Consider the following 22939-nt stretch of genomic DNA (forward strand, 5'->3'; position numbering starts at 1 on the left):
GTTTGTAATGGCATACTCTAAATAAATAAATAAATAGCTTACCATAGACTGTGAGTTGGGCAGGCTCGGAGACACGCCTGGCAGCCACGTTCTCGGCGACGCACGTGTAGTTGGCGGTGTCCTGCAGTCTCGCCTGTCCCACAAGAAGATGCCCCTCACTGGACACGATAAGGTTAGTGTCTGGCTCTAAGGGAACACCATTCCTCAGCCAGTATACGCGTGGAGGTGGAACTCCAGGAGGTGGGTGACAACGAATTTCTGCTTGACGTTCCAACTCCACCTGCTGAGCGTATGGCGGCGAATCGAACTGTTTCTTGAGATCTGAAACAACATAGGGGAATATTATTATTTAAAAAGTCAACAAGGATAATTCACTGGCATATTCTTATAAACATACACAATGAACACAAACATATACAGTGTATGTTACAGTACCTGCTAGTAACCTAAGTATCATTTGCTTAGAAATTGAAGTGCAGTATACACATTTGAAGAGAATCACCCTTTCAAGTGCTATTTTGCCTGGCAATAGTCGCAAAGGTTTTATTTTTATGTCTGCTTGAGTAACTAAGTGACAAAGTTAATAAAAATGGGCAGCGGTCCATGAGTAATTCCAACTCATACATTTGAACGAAATGGTACAGATTTCATCTACTAATGCAACAGTCACACACTTTTGACACTATTGACTATTACTACGAAAGCAATGTAAGTAGTGAATCTCATTAACATGATGTAAGCGATTTCATAGCAGTTTAACCGTTCTGTATAGAAAGCTAGTTGACACACAGCTTAATGACGAATTGGTTATTCTTGAACTAATTGTTCCCGTGCCCTTCGCAACATATACAAATCGTAATGTATTTTAAGAACATAGTTAAACGGTAAGCGCATTATTATTGGAGTGGGCGGTATTACATAACGATCTTAATAAACAGGTGAACCGGTTCCACCATATTCTTCAAACTGAATGGTCAAAATATAATTCACTGAGGTTCGTATTACACTACAAATAAATTAGTTAAAGATCTTTAGTAAAATGTTTAAAAAAAAGTTAACTTTTATAAAAGATGACGACATGCAGTCGTTGCACTTCCGTAGCGAAACGGTTAGCGCTATTATCTACCGTCCTCGTTGGGTCGGGTTCGATTCCCGGTATTGTCAGAGATTTAAAAAGGGCAGGAAGACTGGTATGTGGCTAAAGTGGAGAATGAAGGAGGATCAAAGCAGCTGAAATCGAATTAAGTGGTCCACAATTGCCTAAAATGAAATAATAATAATAATAATAATAATAATAATAATAGTAATAATAATATGGCAGTTTAATGGAAGAATATTTCATAAAAGTGGTTATACCATTAGTTTCAATTCGGAATGGTGGATCGTAAGTTCAGCAGGAATGTTGCCAAATTGATTATTTACGAGTATGAATTAAATATAGAATTGTTAATTAAGTCTATTTAAGAACAAGAAAATAAAGTAAATAGAATGTAATATTGTTTATATAGTAATCTTTAATTGAATGATAAATAGTCCCACATGTGTTCACTGGGGAGAGCCTGAAAAGACCTGGACCACCTCAGGGAGAGGACACGAATTTACTTGCTATTATATTTTTTTATAATGACTGAAAAAATAGATGAAGGGAAGTTCTGTGTTTGTTTAGCTACTATTAGTTCAATAGTTACCATATACTTACCGAGACTACTAAAGAAGAATCTAGGACAGAAACAAACAGAATTGATTATACCACGGATTGCAAGACATGACAAGAAAGGCATCCATTAAAGTTTCTGAAAGAACTACAGTGCGAGAATATGAAATGTTACATAAATTATTTGAGACTAGATGACGATACATATTAGTTAGTTGCGTCAAAGGTGTCATATGTAGAGCATTTCCATTGGGGGTGTGCCTGAAAAAATCTAAACAAGATACTCACCTGAGAAATTCCATATGTATTGAAGATCGCATTACGGTTACTAGCAACAGGAGGAAATTATGCAAATCTGCAATACAGTGCCTGAATTCCTCAGCGCATTCTCTATATCGTTACTCCAGACATGTGAGGCTATTTATTAGTCAATGAAAGATGAATATATAAACAATATTACATTTGAATTACTTTATTTTCATTTTCTTAAATAGGCCATACTATACTTACAATTCTATATTTAAGCCATACTCTGAAATAATCACTTTGGTTGTAGCTACATGCCAGATGAACTTACGATCAGCCATTCTCAACTTAAACTAATTGTCTAACCACTTTTATGAAATATTCTTACATTACAGTACACTGTCATATTATTATTATTATTATTATTATTATTATTATTATTATTATTATTATTATTATTATTATTATTATTATTATTATTATTCCGGTCTAGAAAGCCAAGAATAACGGCCGAGAGGATTCATCGTGCTGACCACACGACACCTCGTAATCTGCAGGCCTTCGAGCTGAGCAGCAGTCGCTTGATAGGCCAAGGCCCTTCGGGGCTGTAGTGTCATGGGGTTAGTTTTGGTTAGTTATTATTATTATTATTATTATTATTATTATTATTTCGTTTTAGTCGACCGTGATTCTCCTCTTCTCTTCCGTCTACGGTGTTTGGGTTCGGTATCTAAAATTTTTCTTGGAAACTCTGGGTTGTAAGCTTCGCGAGTTGCAAGCTTCCCAGTTGCTGACTTTCATTTCTTGTATTCCTATTTCTGTCAGCCCCCCTTCAACTCCTGATGCCAGCACACCACAGTTTTCCTGGTCTCAAAAACCGTACTACCTGGTTGGCCAGTCATCTCGGGTCCATTCTGCAGATGTGTCCGAAGAACACGGCTCTCCACTTTCGGATGATACCTGAGATCTTTTCCGTCCTGAATTATTGGTTTCCTTTCTTTCTGCATAATCCATCTTCTGTTCCTTGAGATCCCAACATATTCCTCAGAATTTTTCTCTCCACCAGTTCCAATTTCTTGATGAATCCTTTATCAGGTTCCAACATTCAGCTGCGTATAAGGCTTCTGGAGAGATCACTGCTTGGTACTGTCTGACAATTTCATATATACGTAAAACGTATCTTACAAATATCTTTGACAAATTTATTTAATAGTATAATACCAGCCAATGATGTGTACATACATCATTTCTCCGCTATAGATTTATTTAAGTTTTATTACTTTAACTGTTAATATGCATGGTTTGTTCCTAAGCGTTTGTACTGTACAGTCGTTCAAACAAGAACGAGTGCATGGTATTGTTTAAGATCCTCGCGGGTACATTTTTCTCACAATTGAACCTATGGAAATAACCCTTGTTGTAGGTATCCACAGGGTTTGTATCTGCATAGGAGGTTAATTATATTTCGATAATAATTAAAATAAAATGTGACAGCATATGAAATACCACCTGCTCTTTCTTCTTCCTTTTTCATTTAGCGACTGCACCTTATAACTCCAAATGAAGTACGCCACTGGATGAAATAATGCTTACACTTGAGTAATCTCCACATACATGGCCCTCTCAGGGTGTTTCAGGAATTTTCAATTTTTCTAGGTAGGCCTATATTGGGACTAATAAATCTACGAGTACCAAGTTTTACTGGGTGAGTTGGCCGTGCGGTTAGGGGCGCGCAGCCGCTTCCTTCACACTCCTACGCCATTCCTATCTCACCGTCGCCATAAGACCTGTGTGTCGGAGCGACGTAAAGCAAATAATTATATACATAAAAAAGGATCAAGTTTTTAAATTTCTAGTGTGCCTGGAAGCGCCTTATTAATTCATGCCTGTTTTCATTTTTACACATATCTCTATACATCTCTACACTTCGACTTCCATTAGAATAGTTACGTTGGGCTGAGAGGCTCAAACAGTTGAGGCGCTGGCCTTCTGACCCCAACTTGGAAGGTTCGATACTGGCTCAGTCCGGTGGTATTTGAAGGTGCTCAAATACAGTACGTCAGCTTCGTGTCGGTAGATTTACTAGGACGTAAAAGAACTCTTGGGGGACTGAATTACGGCACGTCGACGTCTACGAAAACCGTAAAAGTAGTTGGTGGGACGTAAAGCCATTATTATTATTATTATTATTATTATTATTATTATTATTATTATTATTATTGCTAGAAGAGTTACGAACGAAATTGTAAATACATTGCATATTAACAGGTGTTTGTACTAGAGGGCTGGGATTAATTAACTTGGGTGATGTTTTAACCATCCTGCTGGTACATCTTACTTCCCTTGTCCAGTTTTCCGGTGGTCAGCGCACACGCGTGTTGCTTGACAGTTACTGTGCGTAACAAACAAGCCCCTTTGCATGCTTACTACATGTAGTGTCGTAAGTTTGAAGGTTATTGTTATGAGCAGGTTGTGTAGGGAGGACGTGGTAGTTAACAAACTTCCTTCCCACGCAGGCTTTATAGAGTTTAGAACACGGCGCCAGCCAAGAAATCTTGTCTCTACACTGTTACCCAATGAACCCTCGCACCAGAACATCTGAACCTCATCTCAAATACTCCAAGCATCCTCCTGTGCGTTGGAGTGGTAGAACACATTCACGGCATAACCTACCTGTCTTAAGAGGAGACTGAAACAACGGTTCTCAACTTGGTAGCCTTGGTTGATGATCACAGGTCCCAAGCTTTAATCTTTTCTATCTGACCTCTCTTTGTCAACTCTTATTCTCTTTCGTTCCCGAAGGTATTTTTGTTTTCGAGACTATACCTTTTATGGTGTTCTTAAAAGCGTCGGATTTCAACGCTCGTACATGTCATCGACCTCAGCCATAATCAAACTACTACATAAGGAGCAGAATGCCAACGACTGACTGACTGACTGACTGACTGACTGACTGTACCACTAAGGTTGACGGCTAGATAAATTATCAGAAGTGTTACTAAATTCTTTATCTCTTCCTTTAGTGCATCATTTGTTTTAAGTTCTGCTGATATTTTGTCCACTGTACACAGATGTGCCAACTTTAAAAAGTAAAAATTCAGGAGAACTTGTTTGCGGCATATCCCGGCATGTTACGATCATTGATGACGTAACTTTTATGAATATTTAACACTTTATACTACTCAATTATGTGATTTCTCTTAATTAATACTGAAATATTGCATGTATTTTATAAAATACTAAAATACTGCATGTATCTGAGCTGTGTAACTACCTTAGACCTATTATTAAATTTCTGAATTAGATTTATGCTCAAAGCACTGGCCATGTTGAACGGGTTTAAAGGTTTAATTTTTTTCCAGAATTCTTTTTGGGGAAGCTTTGATCTGAAATGAGTTTTCGTTCTTGTAATTTACCCAAAATATAGTCTCACAGTCGGCATTGCTATGTGGAAGTGATAAAAAAAGATTGAGAGATTCTGTCATATTTAAGAACATCACCAGTCGACTGCATCAGCCTTAAAAGTGCCCATTGAACATCAATTGTCTCCAGTTACTTAGCGAACGAGGAAAAACTTGGGATTTTCAAAAATACAGGAATACTAAATCTGTTCTCAAAATCGGGAGATAAGTCTCTGCGATCAGGAGAGGGAGGAAGGACCAAAAATACGGAGTCTCCCGCTTAAACCAGGGGAGTTGGCACGTCTGTATACTGCATGAGCGATGTTGTGAAAAATCCTTACTATACACATAAAGTAGAAGCTTCACTGATGGTAAACGCGAGCAAATTACTCGAGGTGAATTATTGCAAAGGTGTCTAAGAAATATTTGATAATCTCTCCATCTCTTGCATGTTGTAGTGATAGACAACGCCTCGTTTACGTGTGTACAAATAACGTATCAAAGTGTAGTCAAATATTCTATGGGATATTCGCTAGATAAAAACATAATTTAGTGTGAAAACTTGATGAAAAGGTGTAGTTTACAAACGAATCGAATATGTCATTCTTGAAAACCGATTTATATACTTGAAAATACAGTCTAATCAAATAATTCCGAATTCTAGACATAACCTACCAATTCACGAAATTACCATTGGATACTGATGACATAGATAATAAACTTTACATTTTTTTCCTTATTTTTCATTCGAATTCTGTGCATTCCAGTCCTCGAGAGACTGCAGTGTGAAGTCAGGGACGTTACAGAAGTAGGCATTTCCGCGCGATTAGTTCAAGATTATGAAAGGAAGCAGAGATGAGCGAGTAAGAGAGAGAATGTAGGAGATTATACTTAACTTGGAACTTACTCCACAAGTTAACTCATTAAGAATATATCGGGGAAGAGAGCTCCCAGAGGAGTAATTTACGGATCGTGATTTGTAACTTACGCAACATTTTAAGTCGGTGCACCTCAGTGGAGAGTTGAACGAACAATAATGGGATTTAAGTTGTTGGAATGGGTAGTTCGGTTTTCTTCTCTGTGCTCAAGATTTTGCGGTTGAAGTTATAATTTTTAGTTGAAGTCGGTGAATGTGAAGTGAACGTTACCACGCAATTTGTTGGCCGATTTTCTTGAAACGTTTAACAGTTTAATTACAATCCACCAGCATTCAACTACAACAAACTCTCGATTATCCGTGCTAATCACCGGACAAGTTCGCACGGATAACTGAAAACACGGATAATAGGATTTTGTGCATTTTAATGCACAACGAAACTTTTAATAAAACATAACATAAAACACTGTTTGAAAATGCAATAATGTCAAACAGTTAACACTTTCAATAACCACTTTTATCAGTAACGCAGGCCAATATAAACATTGCTTACAACATCTATTGTTGGTAAAATACTTGAGGTATGGTACAAAAAGTATACAAAATGTCAATTTTTGTCGTTTGGCGAAAAATAATATGTTTTTTGGCTTTTGAGATTAATTTTTCTTTCGTGTTCAAGAACGAATGTTCCTGTGCAAAAACATCACTGTAATTGAAATCGCCTTGTTAAACATAAAATAGTTTCAACACTTTCCGATGTTGAAGCATGTACACTCGTGCACCACTCCCATAATCTTTCGTTAATTTCTTTACTGATTCACCTTCCTCGAACTTCACATAATTCACGATTTTGTTTTAAAACCACTTTCTTTCGCTTGTTAGCTATGCCTGCTATCACAGAACACCAAGAAAGAACTGCTATACAGTACACTGTTTAATGTTTGGTTCTTGAATAAAACATGCTGCCAGCACACTTGCACTTGAGAGCGCGCTCAAATTTCAAGCGCGCAGTTCACACGTATTCAAAATGCCGTGACAAAAAATGAAAGAAATAAAATAAAGATAATAATACAATAAACCTCGGGGGTGCACGGATAACCCGCAAACCGGATAATTCGCACCCGGATAATTGGGAGTTTGCTATATTGTATTCACGTTCAACTGCACATCACTCACGAGGGAACACATACATATGTTACACTCGGATTCGGTTGAAATTTGGTAGGAATATTCGTGGGAGGCAGTAGAATGCTAAGGTGAAAACTGTATGTGCCCAGCGCAAGTTTAAACGCCAAAATTGAACAAATAAATAGTCGTAAAATTAGAAGTGCCGCGGGAGTATCGGGGATTGGCGGAGAGGTAGGGAGGAGCGAAGCAGCGGACGTGAACCAACCAGGCTGTAACGAGCTGCGCCAGCAGCCAGGCAGCGTATTAGTCAGCGCGTTCCCCTGACTTTCCGATCAGATGTTCAAAACGTAAATATTAAAACAGCACATGAAACAAGTGTACAAAAGACGATATTTGAACAACGATGTCAATACGGTTTGAAAAATTACAATGAGTAACAAGAACTCGGGCGTGAACTTTTCAAACCTTATTGGCATCCTTGTTCAAACATCGTCCTTTGTATACTTGTTTCATGTGCTGTTTTAATATTTACGTTTTGCACATCTGATCGGGAAGTTAAGGGGAACGCGCTAACTATACGCTGCCTGGCTCCTGGCGCAGCTCGTTACAGCCCGGTTGGTTCACGTCCGCTGCTTCACTCCTCCCTACCTCTCCGCCACACCCCGATACTCCCGCGGCACTTCTAATTTTACGACTATTTATTTGTTCAATTTTGGCGTTTAAACTTGCACTGGGTACATGCAGTTTTCACCTTAGCATTCTACTGCCTCCCACGAATATTCCTACCAAATTTCAACCGAATCCGAGTGTAACACATGTATGTGTTCCCTCGTCAGTAGTGTGTTGTATTTTCTTTTCCGGAAGTGTAGTCTAACGTCCGGCTCCATGGCTAAATGGTTAGCGAGTTCGATTCCCGGCAAGGTCGGGAATTTTAACCATAATTGGTTAATTTCGCTGGCACGCGGGCTGGGTGTATGTGTCGTCTTCATCATCATTTCAGCCTCATCACGACATGCAGCTCGCCTACGGGCGTCAAATCAAAAGACCTGCATCTGGCGAGCCGAACTTGTCCTCGGACACTCCCGGCACTAAAAGCCATACGCCATTTCATTTCATTTCATTTCATTTCATTTCATTTCATTTCATTTCAGTGTAGTCTAACGTGACTGTACATGGTATCATGTTCGTAGTTTTACGTGGAATACGATCCACATGGACGTGGACTTTCATTTAAAAAATCGCACATGCATTAGTCTGGATTTGAACAACAGCCGTTGTGGTGAGAAGCTAGCGACGATGTCAATCCTCTACGGCCCCCCTGTCGAGAGTACTTGAGTGAGACTCGTTAAGTCCTTCCAGGGCAAACTTCTGGCTCTCGTAAGTCCTTGAGTAGTCTAATTATTATGTCTGATCATAATACAGCTCATGTTGCCGGATTAGTTTAGATAAGGCGCTTCATTATTATTAATACACTGTTTTTTCAGTAATGCATATTATGCCCACATTATCGACCTGACCGACTCGAATGATCTGGCTGTTGCATTGTGCTAATAAACTACTGTACTGAGAGGATGGCTCAAAATCGATCCTTGGCTCCATTGAGACTGTGATGATTATTTGGATGAGATAAATGCCGAGCAGTACTTTTTAAATTATATACTACTTACTGAAAGATCAAGAAATATAATTCTTTAGAAAAAAGCTTGTTCTGAGGCCACTCTTCCGAGTCCTTCAGATACACATAAGAGAAATATGTGCTTAGGCTTTACTCTTTCATTAAAAGGACGAATTGGGCCTATATTATTTTGATGTAGATACCCCCATGTTGAATATAACATCCATGGATTTCTTTGGCATTGCGGGAGATAACAAAATATAATAAATCAAATAACTCCCGTTATCAATTTTCCTCTTTCCTGAAAGCACGCACTCTTTACAAGTAAAGGAACAGTTGTTTGCCCAAAAGTAGGATGGATGCCGCTTACCGATTTTTCTCAATAATATACAAGGCAAGTCTTCCCTCCACGGCAAAAAGCAAGGAAGTGATTCAGTAGGTGATAAGGAAAATAACAAAGCTAAGGTAAGTCCATTTCACTACCGCTTTTTTATTACTATTATCTTTTGCTTAAACAGCAATTGCACATCCAGGTCTGCAACTAATGACGCTCGAGAAACCATCAGTCGTCAGAAACACTCATAGCATATGCGATTTAAGCGTGTGTGATTATGAGTGCGAACGAGACCCTTTCGCACTGCAAACTGCGGGTAGACTCTTGCTGAGCGCGGTCGTGTAAAACAAGGTCTGTGCTGAGTGAGAACGTCACGGCAATAATTGCTCGAAGTGACTTCCGTCGGCACACCATCCTTACTCTGTATGTTGAGTACTCTACCAAGTCAAATTTCCTTTTCCTTTTTGGTGCTATTTGGTTTACGTCACTCCTGCACAGGTGACGATGAGATAATAGGGGGTTTAGGATTGAGGAGGAAGTGACCGTGGTCTTAATTAAGGTACGGCCTCAACATTTATCTGCTGAGAAAACGGGAAACCACGGAAAACCATATTCAGGGCTGCCAACAGTGGGCCTCGAATCCACAGTATCACGAATACAAGCTGACAACTACGGGACGAAACCACGTTGCCAACTCGCTCAGAGGTCAGAAATGTCTGACTCAGTAGCATAGTCAGTTTATCGTTGTACTCCTGTTTCTAGGATAGCCGGTTTGATACCAGTTGAGGTCGGTGGTATCGGAAGGTGTTTAAATGCGACCAAGTTGTTGATTGCTGGCACATTAAAGGATTAATGCTGGACGAAATTTCGTTTCGTTGGAGTCTCTTTAAATCATTAGCAATTTTAAAATGTTAATTTATTATTATTATTATTATTATTATTATTATTATTATTATTATTATTATTATTATTATTATTATTTTGCATCTTATTATCCTTTAAATTTCAATTAAGGAGTAAATACTCAAATTTTCAAGTTATTTAAAATGTATTCAAATTAAAAACAAGCAAAAGAAATAAATATAAATAATATTCTGAACAATTAACGCTGATTAAAGTGACAAGTACCACTTCCTATTTGTCCTCCATACAGCTGAATTTTAAAATCCATACAATTCAACCACTAGATTAAACCGAAAATGGGCACCCTCTGAATCGAAGGAACTACGTCACCCTGTGGTAATGCAAAGTTGCGTAAGTTGTGCCCGCTTCTTCATTTCAATACTTTTAATGGTATGAGGATGCTACATTTTCTCTATTTCTTTATAACTGTATTTTTTACGATTATTAATAGCTGGTACCATTTTTCCATTTTTATTTCTCAGAAGCACGTGTTTGTCTACCCCTGGCTTATACCATAATTATTATATACGAATGTAGTTAATGCGTGAATCACGACACATTGTTTAAGAAACGTCTCCAAGCAAATATGATGAGAAATATTCTTCTTCAAGAAAGATCTCATTTAAAGTCTGGAAGGAATTTGAATACAGAAACGAAGGTAGTGCAGTCATTCCCCACACACGAATGAGTGACAGGACATTACCGAGAGCTTACCGTCTACAAGAGTAGCCGAAATGAGCTGGCTGTCGACAAGCAGACAGGTACGTAGGCGAGGTGTGAAGAAAGATGAGAACCACACCCACCACTAGTACTCCTCGCTTGGTTACAAATTGTGGAAACTTCCTAACAAGAGTTCCTCTGAATGTTCGTTTCTAAGAAAATAAATAGGCATAGCAAACTTGTCGCAGATTCTCCATAAAAGCTAAAAAGCATCATTTCAAAAGAAGTAGCACCGCATCTTTTACAACTGATCAAAGGAAGATTGTATGAAATTTAGTTTTACGTGACTGCGTATAACGTAATAATAGTCATGGGGTCTTTATAGTTTTACCTGGAATCCAAACCACAGAGAGGTGACTGTTCACCAGGACGATTTCAATTAAAATAAAAATCCAACGGTTAAGACTTAAATCCTGGTGCTTTTCTCACACCTGCGAATGTGTCCATATCCACTCGATGGTCAAACTCGACTGTAAATAAATAGATAATAAATAATAATAATAATTAATAAAAAAATGTCATAGCCTGCGTCATTACCTAACATATCTTCAATGTTCTATTATCACCACTGAAAATACCACATCACAGTACAGCTGAAACATCTGACAGTGCATATAAATTGACGCGATCCACACCGGAAGGATAAATAAATAAATAAATAAATAAATAAATAAATAAATAAATAAATAAATAAATAAATAAATAAATAAATAAATAAATGCATGTTTTATCTACTTATTAACATGAGATAATAAAACTGGTGAAATACAACTGTATGTCGCTTGATACGATTAGAATGGAATTTATAAATTACACATTGTTTAAGATAAACTTACAAGTCTGAATTATTTAGCAATTTTTCTCTCTCTCGCTGTCTCCGTATTATTGTCACAAAGTTTGACAAAGCAGTTCCTATGTTCACTTTCGGACACAAACATGTTCGGTGGAATATTTATGTTGGGTATTCAAAGCGCCGTAATCATCTGTATCTAACAAGGGGAGGTCACGATGTCCGCATCACCGATTTTGTTCAAACTTTATAGGTTGGTAGTACTACATCACAAACCCAAACTTGCAAAGTAGTAGCGCGCAACTCTCAAAAATTTCGGAAAAAAGTCATTTTGAAAATGTCGAGAAAAGTTACGAGAGCTTTAGCATGCCAGGTACCATCAAGCGATAGACCGTGGAGCGGTGGTCGAGTGGTTAAGGTTCTCCACTTCAGTTACAAGGATGGCGAGCTCGAGTCACGCTCGTCTAAACTTTTCTTCCTGACATTTCCTGATCCCCTTTTTCCTCGTGTTGCGAATGAGAGCAGCAGTTAGTCACTGTCTGACCACGTTGTGTCGTGTAACGGTTGTGTGCGATGTAACCAGATGTGCTCATCATAAGTTCGATCGGCATGGAGATCTTGCGTGTTGAATTCTGTTCCAACGAAAGTGTTTTTGATTATGAAGTTACGCCAAGTGCCAAGTACTTCCAGGGAGAGCAAATAACAATTAAACAGCTGAAAAGGGTCATGACTTACGTCGAGCACCTTCTTTGTATAAATCGCTTACTGGATCTCGGCGACTCTGGTAGAGATTAAAAAAGAGGCCGAATTATTGGGAAATAAATTTTTTAATTTATTTTGACAGCAATAGAAGAAAATTAATTTGTAATAGATGGAAAGTGGGGGAAAAGGGAGGGGGGGGGGCACAAAGATGGTAGCAGCGTGACTCGAACTCGCAATCCTCACAACTGAAGTGGAGAATCTTAACCACTTGACCACCGAGTCACAGTCTCTCGCTTGATGGTACCTGGCATGCTAAACCTCTCGTAACTTTTTTTCGACATTTTCAAAATAGATTTTTTCGAAATTTTTTGAAAGTTGCGCGCTACTACTTTGCCAGTGTGTTCTTGTGATGCAGTACTACCAAGCTACAAAGTTTGAATAAAATCGGTGATGCGGACATAGTGACCTCCCTTTGTAAGATTGGCCATCCAGAAGTATGACAGAAAAAAGTTAAAATAGAGCCCAGTGAACATACTTACCTTGCGTCAAGGGGAAAATATGTGGCAATTTATAACTAGCCTATGTATTTTTAAAAGTTGGATGTCTTAGCCAATATGCCTACCTTTAGAACCGAGGCTCCTGAAACACAAACAGACGATAGGCCTGTTCATAAAGACAATTGAGACAAATACGAGCTCATATAACGAAAAATATAACTTGATAGCTATAGTAGTGGGTCTTATGGCAACAGCCAGATTTGGACAATTATGTAAACTGTTTAGATTGGATAACACGTTTATGAATATAGCTACCTTGGTGGCTGTAAAGGCGTTAATTGGTATTCTAATAATAATAATGTTATTTGCTTTACGTCCCACTAACTACTCTTTTACGGTTTTCGGAGACGCCGAGGTGCCGGAATTTAGTCCCGCAGGAGTTCTTTTACGTGCCAGTATTATCTACCGACACGAGGCTGACGTATTTGAGCACCTTCAAATACCACCGGACTGAGCCAGGATCGAACCTGTCAAGTTGGGGTCAGAAGGCCAGCGCCTCAACCGTCTGAGCCACTCAGCCCGGCAATTGGACTTTTGAGAACGCATTTGTATACCGGTAATAGTTATGAGTGACACGTAGAAGAGTGAACTTTAACTGCTACGGTATCATCATCTCGATTATAAAGACATATCCAGAGTGCTGTGTGCATTGGGAAGGGTATTCTGTACTAGTTAATGAAAGCCGAATAGAATTTGTTGTTGAAAATGAATGTCTTGTTTTATAACAGTATATAAGCACAAATTCACGGGTTTCTTTTAAATAATGCTATTTTGCAATTTAATGCAACATACAAATATCAATGTACAATTATTTACAAATATTTTACAACTCTGTAGTGAATCTCACAGAGGCCTACTATTCCGGCGGTATTTATTCTGGGCACTGTTCTTCCGCTTTATTTTTCTGAATATCACATACAGTTTCTACAAGCACATTATCGGTGCTAAAATTTGAGTTCGATCGTAATTAATTTATTTTAGATGTAGATAAATAAGTTACATTACACATCAATGGTTGTGGTGGCAGAGAGTTAATAAAATGTTCATTTTAGGAGTATGCTAATGAAAAATGTCTTATACCACTGGAGCAACGTATGGTCCTTTTGATTTAATTTATTACGATTATTACAGGGGGAGCCTCCGTGGCTCAGACGGCAGCGCGTCGGCCTCTCACCGCTGGATACCGTGGTTCAAATCCCGGTCACTCCATGCGAGATATGTGCTGGACAAAGCGGAGGTGGGACAGGTTTATCTCCGGGTACTCCGGTTTTCCCTGTCATCTTTCATTCCAGCAACACTCTCCATTATCATTTCATAGCAACTATCAGTCATTAATATATCACTTTGGGAGTGGCGACCCCATCGTACTAACAGCCTATATATATGCTTCATTCATTACATCCCTGACCCGATCAATGACTGGAAAACAGGTTGTAGGTTTTCATATTAGAGGGGATAAGAATAAGATTTTGTTGATAGCGATAGGACAAGGAGAAGGGCAGTTCCTCATCTAAGGTCTAGCAGAAGCAGTTCCCAAACATGAAGTAGTTTTTCTAGCCTGCTGGGCAATGAGAGATATGCAGAGTTAGATACCACACAAGCTTGACCTCTGGTACACGTGACGACGGTTATGTGGTCAGTAAATCGTTCGTACTTCGATTTATTCTACTCGAGATCTTCGTTCTAACGCTGTAGATTACTGGTGCATCGTACTTGTATGTTAGCTGTTGAAGACTTATTAGATTACCGCACTGCCAGGAATGTTGGCCTTCACCATTCCGTACATTCAAGTCATTAATAGTACATTCCACTCTGCATTGGTAATTATTTGTGGCATTCTCATCCCCAATCCTCTACTTTTGGTATTACCTTAATTTTTTCCCCACACGTTGGAGTATTTTATGATCTGATCTCGCCAGCCCATCATACACGTGTTATAGTCAAGTAGCCCCCGAAGCCAGGCATACCAAACGCTCCAGCGAACGTGCACGAGAATTCCATTCGCGGAAGATGCCCAGAGCTCTGAATTCTACTGATATCCTCGCCAGCTCTACCTTAAAACAAGTCCTCTCCAATGATAGCCTGGTGATCAGCTGCTACTGGTTGAAATAAACGGAAGTTATTTGGCTCAAAGAGCCTATTTCACTTCTCTGAATATAACCATAACTTTCTTACTCCAAATTCCATTATCCTGAATGAATTCGTGAATGAATGCTCTCTTCGTGCATATCATGATAGTCGGGTTGACCTTGCCGAAGCGTCGTCACGATTGGTACAGTAGCTGGAAGACTTGAGCTTGTGAATCTAGATATCCCTTTGCATATTTGGGCCGTGCATATATTTTGTAAATTTTTTACTTATTTTGTATAAGGTTTTTCCATGTCAAACTTATTATTATTTCTCATATTAATATTATTTTTATTATTATGAATAATTCTGAGATGTAAATGAGCAATTCTACTCACAACTGAAGTATCATAGAATTGACATAACAGGGGAAAGTAGAGTGAGTAAAAATATTATAAGTGCAATCATTACAAGTAATTCGTCTTATTAAAGAATGATTATACAAGCGTTTTAAAACAGGCTGAGCATACCGAGGAGAACAACGGCCTGAACTAGATGAAGTTACGACTTTAAATAAAACAATAACCACCCACAATGCACACCGCTTTAATAGGTCAATTAAGGTCACGGCCGCTTCCTTCTTAGCCTCAGCGCTTTCCCCTTCCATGATTACCGAAAACCTAGCGCAATGTTAAACCGTTAGTACCATCACACTCCCAACTTTGACAGGAAACGAAACCAAAAACTTGCAGTTTTGCATAATGTTAACCTCTTCATCATCACCCTTTTATTTTAAAAAATACAAACATATACTTTGGTCGGGATTAGATCGGTAGCTGAATTTATCAAGAACAGTTAAAGGCATAATGATAATGTACTGAGTGAGAAAGTCCTTCCGTTAAAGCACAGTTAACTGTTAGTTCCAGACATCTTGTAAATCATCTGATTGATCGTGTGAAGGAAGACAAATGAGCCGTATGTCTGACTTAATTGTGCGACAAGGGAATGCGTGGTTCTGACGTGTGATTAGCGATCACTGACGGAACATCTCCTAAGGGGTAGCCACCCTCCTCCTCTTTTCCACGTCAGCTAATTTGCTAACTCACCCTCGCTGAATCTAAATTGATGCCAGACAACTACCATGGCTTAAAAAAATCATCTTGTCCTTGTTCCCCCGGTAGAACCATTCTTCTTGTTTATATAGTCCATTTACTTGGCGCCGTCAATGGCGTGCTCTCGACTAACTCCAGCCAATCAACTTGTCAATTAGACACACACCCACAACTGAATGTCATCTCAATCCAGGGAAGAGGGGCTCACACTACAAATAGCCAATCACATGCTAATAGATGGAGGTTAAGTGGATTTTCTACAAGGCATGTAACATTGAGGGAAGAGAAATTTTAAAATGTTGTTGCAAAGAACAAGGAGCAGGGAGGGGGTACAACAGTAAACTGTGACGTACTACCCCATGGAGAGGGGAAGGAGGTTCAAGAGTGCCCTCCCTCGACATGTCACACTTGATCAAATTTCTGTATCCAAAAGTCTACACTACAGAACTCTGGATAGCAGGTACATTAAATCTTGAATTCACAGCGCAGGGGGGAAGGGGGGTTGTGGTTGTGGTGGTGGTGGTGGTGGTGGTGGTGGTGGTGGGAGGTGCGTACGATGGTGTAACTATTCGACTCGGAGACATCAGGGTTATTTTCACAAAAACTAGCCATAGTGTTAGGAAGGACACACCACGACCAAAACCTTAATTGAGCCTGGATGCCCCGACAATCTTATACAGACATATTATGAAGCTGTTTTAGAATATAAAAGGTTCAATAATATAGAAATAAGGAAGAAATAAGAAAATGTATAAATGTATAACTTTATGAACTACACAACCACGTTTATTTGCTTCGATCATTTGCATAGTCTATCTTGCAAAGAGGATGTTGAATGCGTTCATGGGATTCCCCTGGCAGGTATAAGACATAAGATGGCCTGAAGATATTTGGAGTGCCAGTGGTCAACGTCACGACACCCTCAGGGATACTGTTTGATTTTCTTGGCTGGATTCACTGCCTTTCGTATGAGACAACTCCTCAGTTGGTCGCACAAGGATGTGCGGACCCCATTCCATCCCTTAATCCAGAATTAAATTCTGGACTGACTGGAAATCGAACCAGGGGCCTACACCACCAGGCTGGCAATAAATTAGGGTGAAAGTTTTGTAAATCCATATAGAACGTGGGAAGGAAGTTAGTTAACATCTTGTTACCAAACACATTGTCTTGTTCGTTTCTTTAAACTGTAACAATTACGAGAGTAAACTGGTACGAGACAGGTCGGGTCCGCCTCCGCAGCTAACGAGCTTTAGGAGGCTCAGCAAAGTCAAGAAACAGGCGTTCTCTGGATTATTCTGCTCTTAATTAAGGCGTGTCTGCATTTGTATATGTGGTAATTAATATACTATCACGACATTTTGAAACATCCTTCGGTTTATTTGCGCTGAGATGAAGGCCATAAAGTGCTTGGTGAACTCATTATGGGGTTATACGAGTAGTAGATTAAAACTGAAACAGAACACATCACAACAATCTGCAAAAGCTTCATTCACTCATTCATTCATGCTCTAAATGCTATTTCTCAAGGAAGCTGTGAATAGTCGTCAAATCCGTCAACAAAATACTACAAAAAAGAGACGGGCTGGAGAAAATAATCCTGATGGACTAACTTAAAAATTAGACAGATCTACCAAGACAGGCTAGTAAAAGGAATGCCGAACCACAAAAACGTAAAATAGCCGAGTTGGTTGAGCTCACCCAATTTCAATACTATTATAACAGAGGAAATATGCTGAGGAAAATTATCACCTCTTCCCCATCCTTAGTAGATTTCAAACTGAATCCTTCGATTCTTTCTAAGTATTATAGCAGTCTGTTTGATTCTAGTAGCGTACAACTGCTTGATAAATACTATGAGGTGCGCGAAGCCAAAATTCTCGAAACTGAGTAAGTTGTCATAACCAGAGATGACATTTTTATTTCATGTCGGAGGATTTGAATAGGCATAAACTCTGGGAAGGATGGAGTGATGTTATAAGTAATAATTAAAGATCTCAATGCATACGAAATAAATTATATCACTGCCACTTACATGGCCCATTGTGGATAAGTCCTATCATGTTTCAGGCATGGTAGAACAATATTAATTCATAAGGTGGAAATCTGGACAATATAATGTCATCCCACTTCGATATTTTGTCTGGAGGTAGCCTTAACACATCCCGCTGTAGAACTTGCGACGAGTTCGAAACCTTACGTCATGCATTAGGGTTCTGTTGTAATGATGATCTGATGAGAATCAATCGGCAAAATAGAGTTCGCACATTGATTGCTGGGAGCCTCCGTAAACAACGTAAGTCTATGAAGGAAGATGTCTTTCTACAAATGGATCCACAAAACGAGCTGATAAAAAAAAGATACGGGTATGGTGATTTACCCCACGATTCCTGGAAAATTAACAGCAGCCTCGATTCATGTGCGAGGAGAAGGCTGCCATATAGACTATCAATCATGCAATGACGATCTCGGAAAGATGTATGATTCAAAAATGGGAAGTCATTAGGCTTATGATTGGCGTTAGAGGGACAATTTCCAAGGAGACGCTGGTCTTCCTAGGAATAAAAGGATTCCCGGATCAAAGCTCACTTTGTGTTTGTATTCCCTGACCTTAAATGCCATGTATCTATTTTCTTTTTCCAGTAAAACCACAAAGAGAAAGTACGCTTACGGTTGAGTCATAGCTCAAAACCCGCTTGTATATAAACAATAAATGAAATGTACTTAAATGTTGTTTGTATGAACTGATTTGAAGGCTTATCATTTTGATTCCCTAATATTTTCCTGTATCCTTTTACAGGAATTAACACAACTTCAAACTTTGAGTTCTGGATTGTAGTAATTGACGAAACACAAAATTCTGCGTTTTAGAAAGCTGAGGAGGATAAGTATATTCTTCTTTCTTATACGCCTGTTTATTCCTAATTATTTAAAAAATATCCTTCGATCCTCGTCTCTGTCTTCCTGCACTTCTCTTCCCTTTTGGCCTTTCAGTTCTTGTCTTTCCGATAGTTCTTTCCTCGGATATTCTGTTGAAGATATTCGTGTTGAAGCTATTAAATCAGTGATTGGTTTAATTTGGCAGGATTATTTAATGTTTTCTTAATGTATTCGTGATTTTGCTCACGACTTTCATTTTCTCAAACTCCAGTAGTTTTTGTTGTGTTCTGTTTCACTTCTTGTTTTCTCCTATGTCTGTTGAAATATGTGTTCTCATTGACTTGTATACTCTTACTTTCGAATCCTGCTGCTGATATTTATTGCACCATACAGAGTAGTTGTGGAAACCAGTTACTCTATTTCCTTTAATTACTTGCACCTAATAATTTCTTCTTCTGCCACTGCCGAGCTTGTTATTGTCGCTCCCAGGTACTTTACTTCAAGCACCTGTTCCATCATCTGATTATCCACCACCAGTGTACACCCAACAAGGTCTTAAGCAATTACCGTAGCTTTAATATTCTGAAGTTAAAATTTCTGTCGCTGAAAGATATCTTTAGCCGACCTCGTGGTGTAGGGGTAGCGTTCCTGCCTCTTACCCGGAGGCCCCGGGTTCGATTCCCAGCCAGGTTAGGGATTTTTACCTGGACCTGGGGGCTGGTTCGAGGCCCACTCGCCTACGTGATTAGAACTGAGGAGCTATCTGACGGTGAGATAGCGGCCCCGGTCTAGAAAGCCAAGAATAACGGCCGAGAGGATTCGTCGTGCTGACCACACGACACCTCGTAACCTTCGGGCTGAGCAGCGGTCGCTTAGTAAGCCAAGGCCCTTCAGGGGCTGTAGTGACATGGGGGGGGGGAGATATCTTTATTTAAAGCTTTTTACACCAAGTCGTCTGCGTAACACACCGCACTTTATGTAGCCCGCCTGGTAGCCATGATCGTTAAGTGGTCAAGTCTATATTGTCTGACACCGTGAGTCCCATTGGTGGAAAAAAAATTACCGTCAGAATGCTAGCCGGCAGGGTAGTGGAGGTGGTAGTATATAATTTCTAAGCTCCTTTTTTTACAAGTTGTTTTACGTCGCAACGACTCATACAGGTTTTATGGCGACGATGGGACAGGAAAGGGCTACGAGTGAGAAGGAAGCGGCCGTGGCCTTAATTAAGGTACAGCCCCAGCATTTGCCTGGTGTGAAAATGGGAAACCACTGAAAACCATCTTCAGGGCTGCCGACAGTGGGGTTCGACCCGCTATCTCCCGAATACTGGATACTGGCCGCACTTAAGCGACTGCAGCTATCGAGCTCAGTCAATTTCTAACAACCAGATTACGTGCCAGAAGCCTGGATTCAATTCTAGACCTCTCCGCAGTATTAATGTGAAATGAGTGCAAATGACGCTGTTATTGGTGATTCATCCGTCGGATGGACACGTTGAGCCTTGAACAGCCCTTGGTGTTATTCGACATGAGTTGGCTCTGTGCTGACACCTGTTTTCACCCTTCCCTATCTCATTAACATCATAATCCTACATCCGGACACCCATGTCGTCCATGGGCGTCGAATGGAAAGACCTGCACCTGCCGAGCCGAACATGTTCTCGGACACAACCGGCGCTAGAAGCTACTGTATACGATAAATATTTCATGCATTACATTTTTTTATCCGGTTTCGAGCTGCTTTGTAATTTTGTTAAGACTGGATATGTTAATTTACAACAATACCGTAGTCTATCATTCTCATACGATCTTTCTTTCTTTCTCAATCAGTTTACCCTCCAGGGTTGGCTTTTCCCACGGACTCAGCGAGGAATCTCACCTCTACCGCCTCAAGGGCAGTGTCCTGTAGCGTGAGACATTGGGTCGGGGGATACAACTGGGGGATAACCAGTACCTCGCCCAGGTGGCCTCACCTGCTATGCTGAACAGGGACCTTGCGAGGGGATAGAAAGATTACAAGGGATAGAGAAGAAAGAGGGAAGGGAGCGGCCGTGGCCCTAAGTTAGGTACCATCCCGGCATTTGCCTGAAGGAGAAGTGGGAAACCACGGAAAACCATTTCCAGGATGGATGAGGTGGGGATCGAACCCATCTCTACTCAGTTGACCTCTCGAGGCTGAGTGGATCCCGTTCCAGCCCTCGTACCACTTTTCAAATTTCGTGGCAGGGCCGGGAATCGAATCCGGGCCTCCGGGGGTGGCAGCTAATCACAGTAACCACTAGACAACAGAGGCGGACATTCTCGTACGATACTGGGTGAAATTTGTTGTGAAAACATATGAAGCACCCAAGACACGAAATATGTATCCCGCATCATACACTGGTGCAGAAAGCCGACTCTGAGTGATTGGTAATTTCATATCATTGGCACTTCTGGTTACTTGTACCTTCTCTATTGGCAAGAGTATTGTAAGTGATAGGATATGGAATTTTCGACTAGTGTTATGATCCAAACTTCCACCAGTGATGAGGGATGATATCTCTGTGGCCTGGGACTCACTCCCAGAACAATCGAGCCATTTAATAGAATTTGTAGGGATCTGCTAATCAGGCGTAAATAATTAATGACGCGTAGGCGTGACAAAGCTACAATAGCGATACCAGCGGCTATCGGTCAAAATACACTGGTCATCGACACGCTTGGCAACCTGCCAATCTGGCACAGCAGAGTTTAAGAACCGAAGAAAACCACACATGTCAAAATGATTACAATTGTAATAATTTATGATATACGCGGACATACAAGCGGAGGCAATGAGTGGTTGAAAAGTCAATGTACAACTCACAGAAGTAGCAGAGGGCATGAACAAATGACAATTGATCAAATTTGACCAATGGATCGATTCGACATGTCAACTGGTACATAAAAGATCTCTCTTTATATACTTGTTGTTGTCCACCTCCGTGATGTAACGGTTTGCGCTATCAGCTGTTGTCCTCGGAGTTCCGGCTTCCATTCCCTTAGTGTCAGATATTTAAGATTGGAAGGAGGGATCGTAAGTGGTTAAAAAGGTGCATGCACCCCACCTCCTTTGGGGATGTGTCTGAGGAGAGCTGCATCACTTCGGGAGGATGCGTGATTAGCTCAGTGGCTTACCTGCTGGCTTCCCAACCGGAAGGCTGAGGTTCAAATCCCGTTCGATTCTGGGTCGAGATTTTCACCTCAAGAATCACGTGACGTCAGGAAGGGGATCCGGTCTTAAACACCCGGCCAAAACCAAAATGAGTCTGGGTGGCTCCAGCGAACCCAGAAATACCTGGGTTAAGCTGAAGAATGTTTTTCGTTTCATTTAGGTCTAGGCTGTTCATAAGAGGAGATAGGGAGTAATTTACAGACCAGCGCAGTTTTATTGCAAGTATGTTTCTTAAATGCTTTTGCTGGCAGACCCTAGTGTTTACAGTGCACTATGTCTTCTGGTATGGGCTAGAGCAATTTTGTTACTTTCATTGAACTGTCACTGTCTTATCCCTGGCTTTGACAATATGAAAGTGACTGAGGTGTGAGCGATGCTAGTAATGCCATTCCTTGTGCAGCCAATCCCTGATATGAATGGTGTGAAAATGTTGCTCATAGGGTCGTTTGGTGCGTGCATTTCAGTGGGCTTGGTAGACTGATATGTAATAGCAACTTCTGGCTCGGTGAGGAAAGCAACGGTAAACTACCTAACTCGTCATTTCCCTAGTGCGCCTCTTCAGTGATGCCTAGGCCATCTATGACAGCTGATGGCAGAGCTGTTGAGGATCCAACCAGCCTTAGGGCTGAAGACTGAACATACATACACATGTTTCTTACATTTTCAATTGCGTTTTTCAGCTTAAAATATCAGCTCACTGCATAAAATTATCCTTGCGACAGAGTTCTTATCACATGCACCTAAAAATTTCTGATAAAGTT

General features: G+C 40.1%; 1 protein-coding gene across 4 annotated transcripts in view; it reads right to left on the reverse strand.

Annotated features, from left to right (window-relative positions):
- Positions 1 to 22939, reverse strand: part of unc-5 — an 884332-nt gene that overhangs the window by 424610 nt on the left and 436783 nt on the right. For all 4 annotated transcript variants that reach the window (XM_068226747.1, XM_068226748.1, XM_068226745.1 and 1 more), the window contains exon 4: positions 43 to 321. In XM_068226747.1, the coding sequence (XP_068082848.1) occupies positions 43 to 321 (279 nt within the window). The remainder of the gene's footprint in view (positions 1 to 42; positions 322 to 22939) is intronic.

Source organism: Anabrus simplex, chromosome 1 (genome assembly GCF_040414725.1).
Source record: "Anabrus simplex isolate iqAnaSimp1 chromosome 1, ASM4041472v1, whole genome shotgun sequence".
Classification (NCBI taxonomy): domain Eukaryota; kingdom Metazoa; phylum Arthropoda; class Insecta; order Orthoptera; family Tettigoniidae; genus Anabrus; species Anabrus simplex.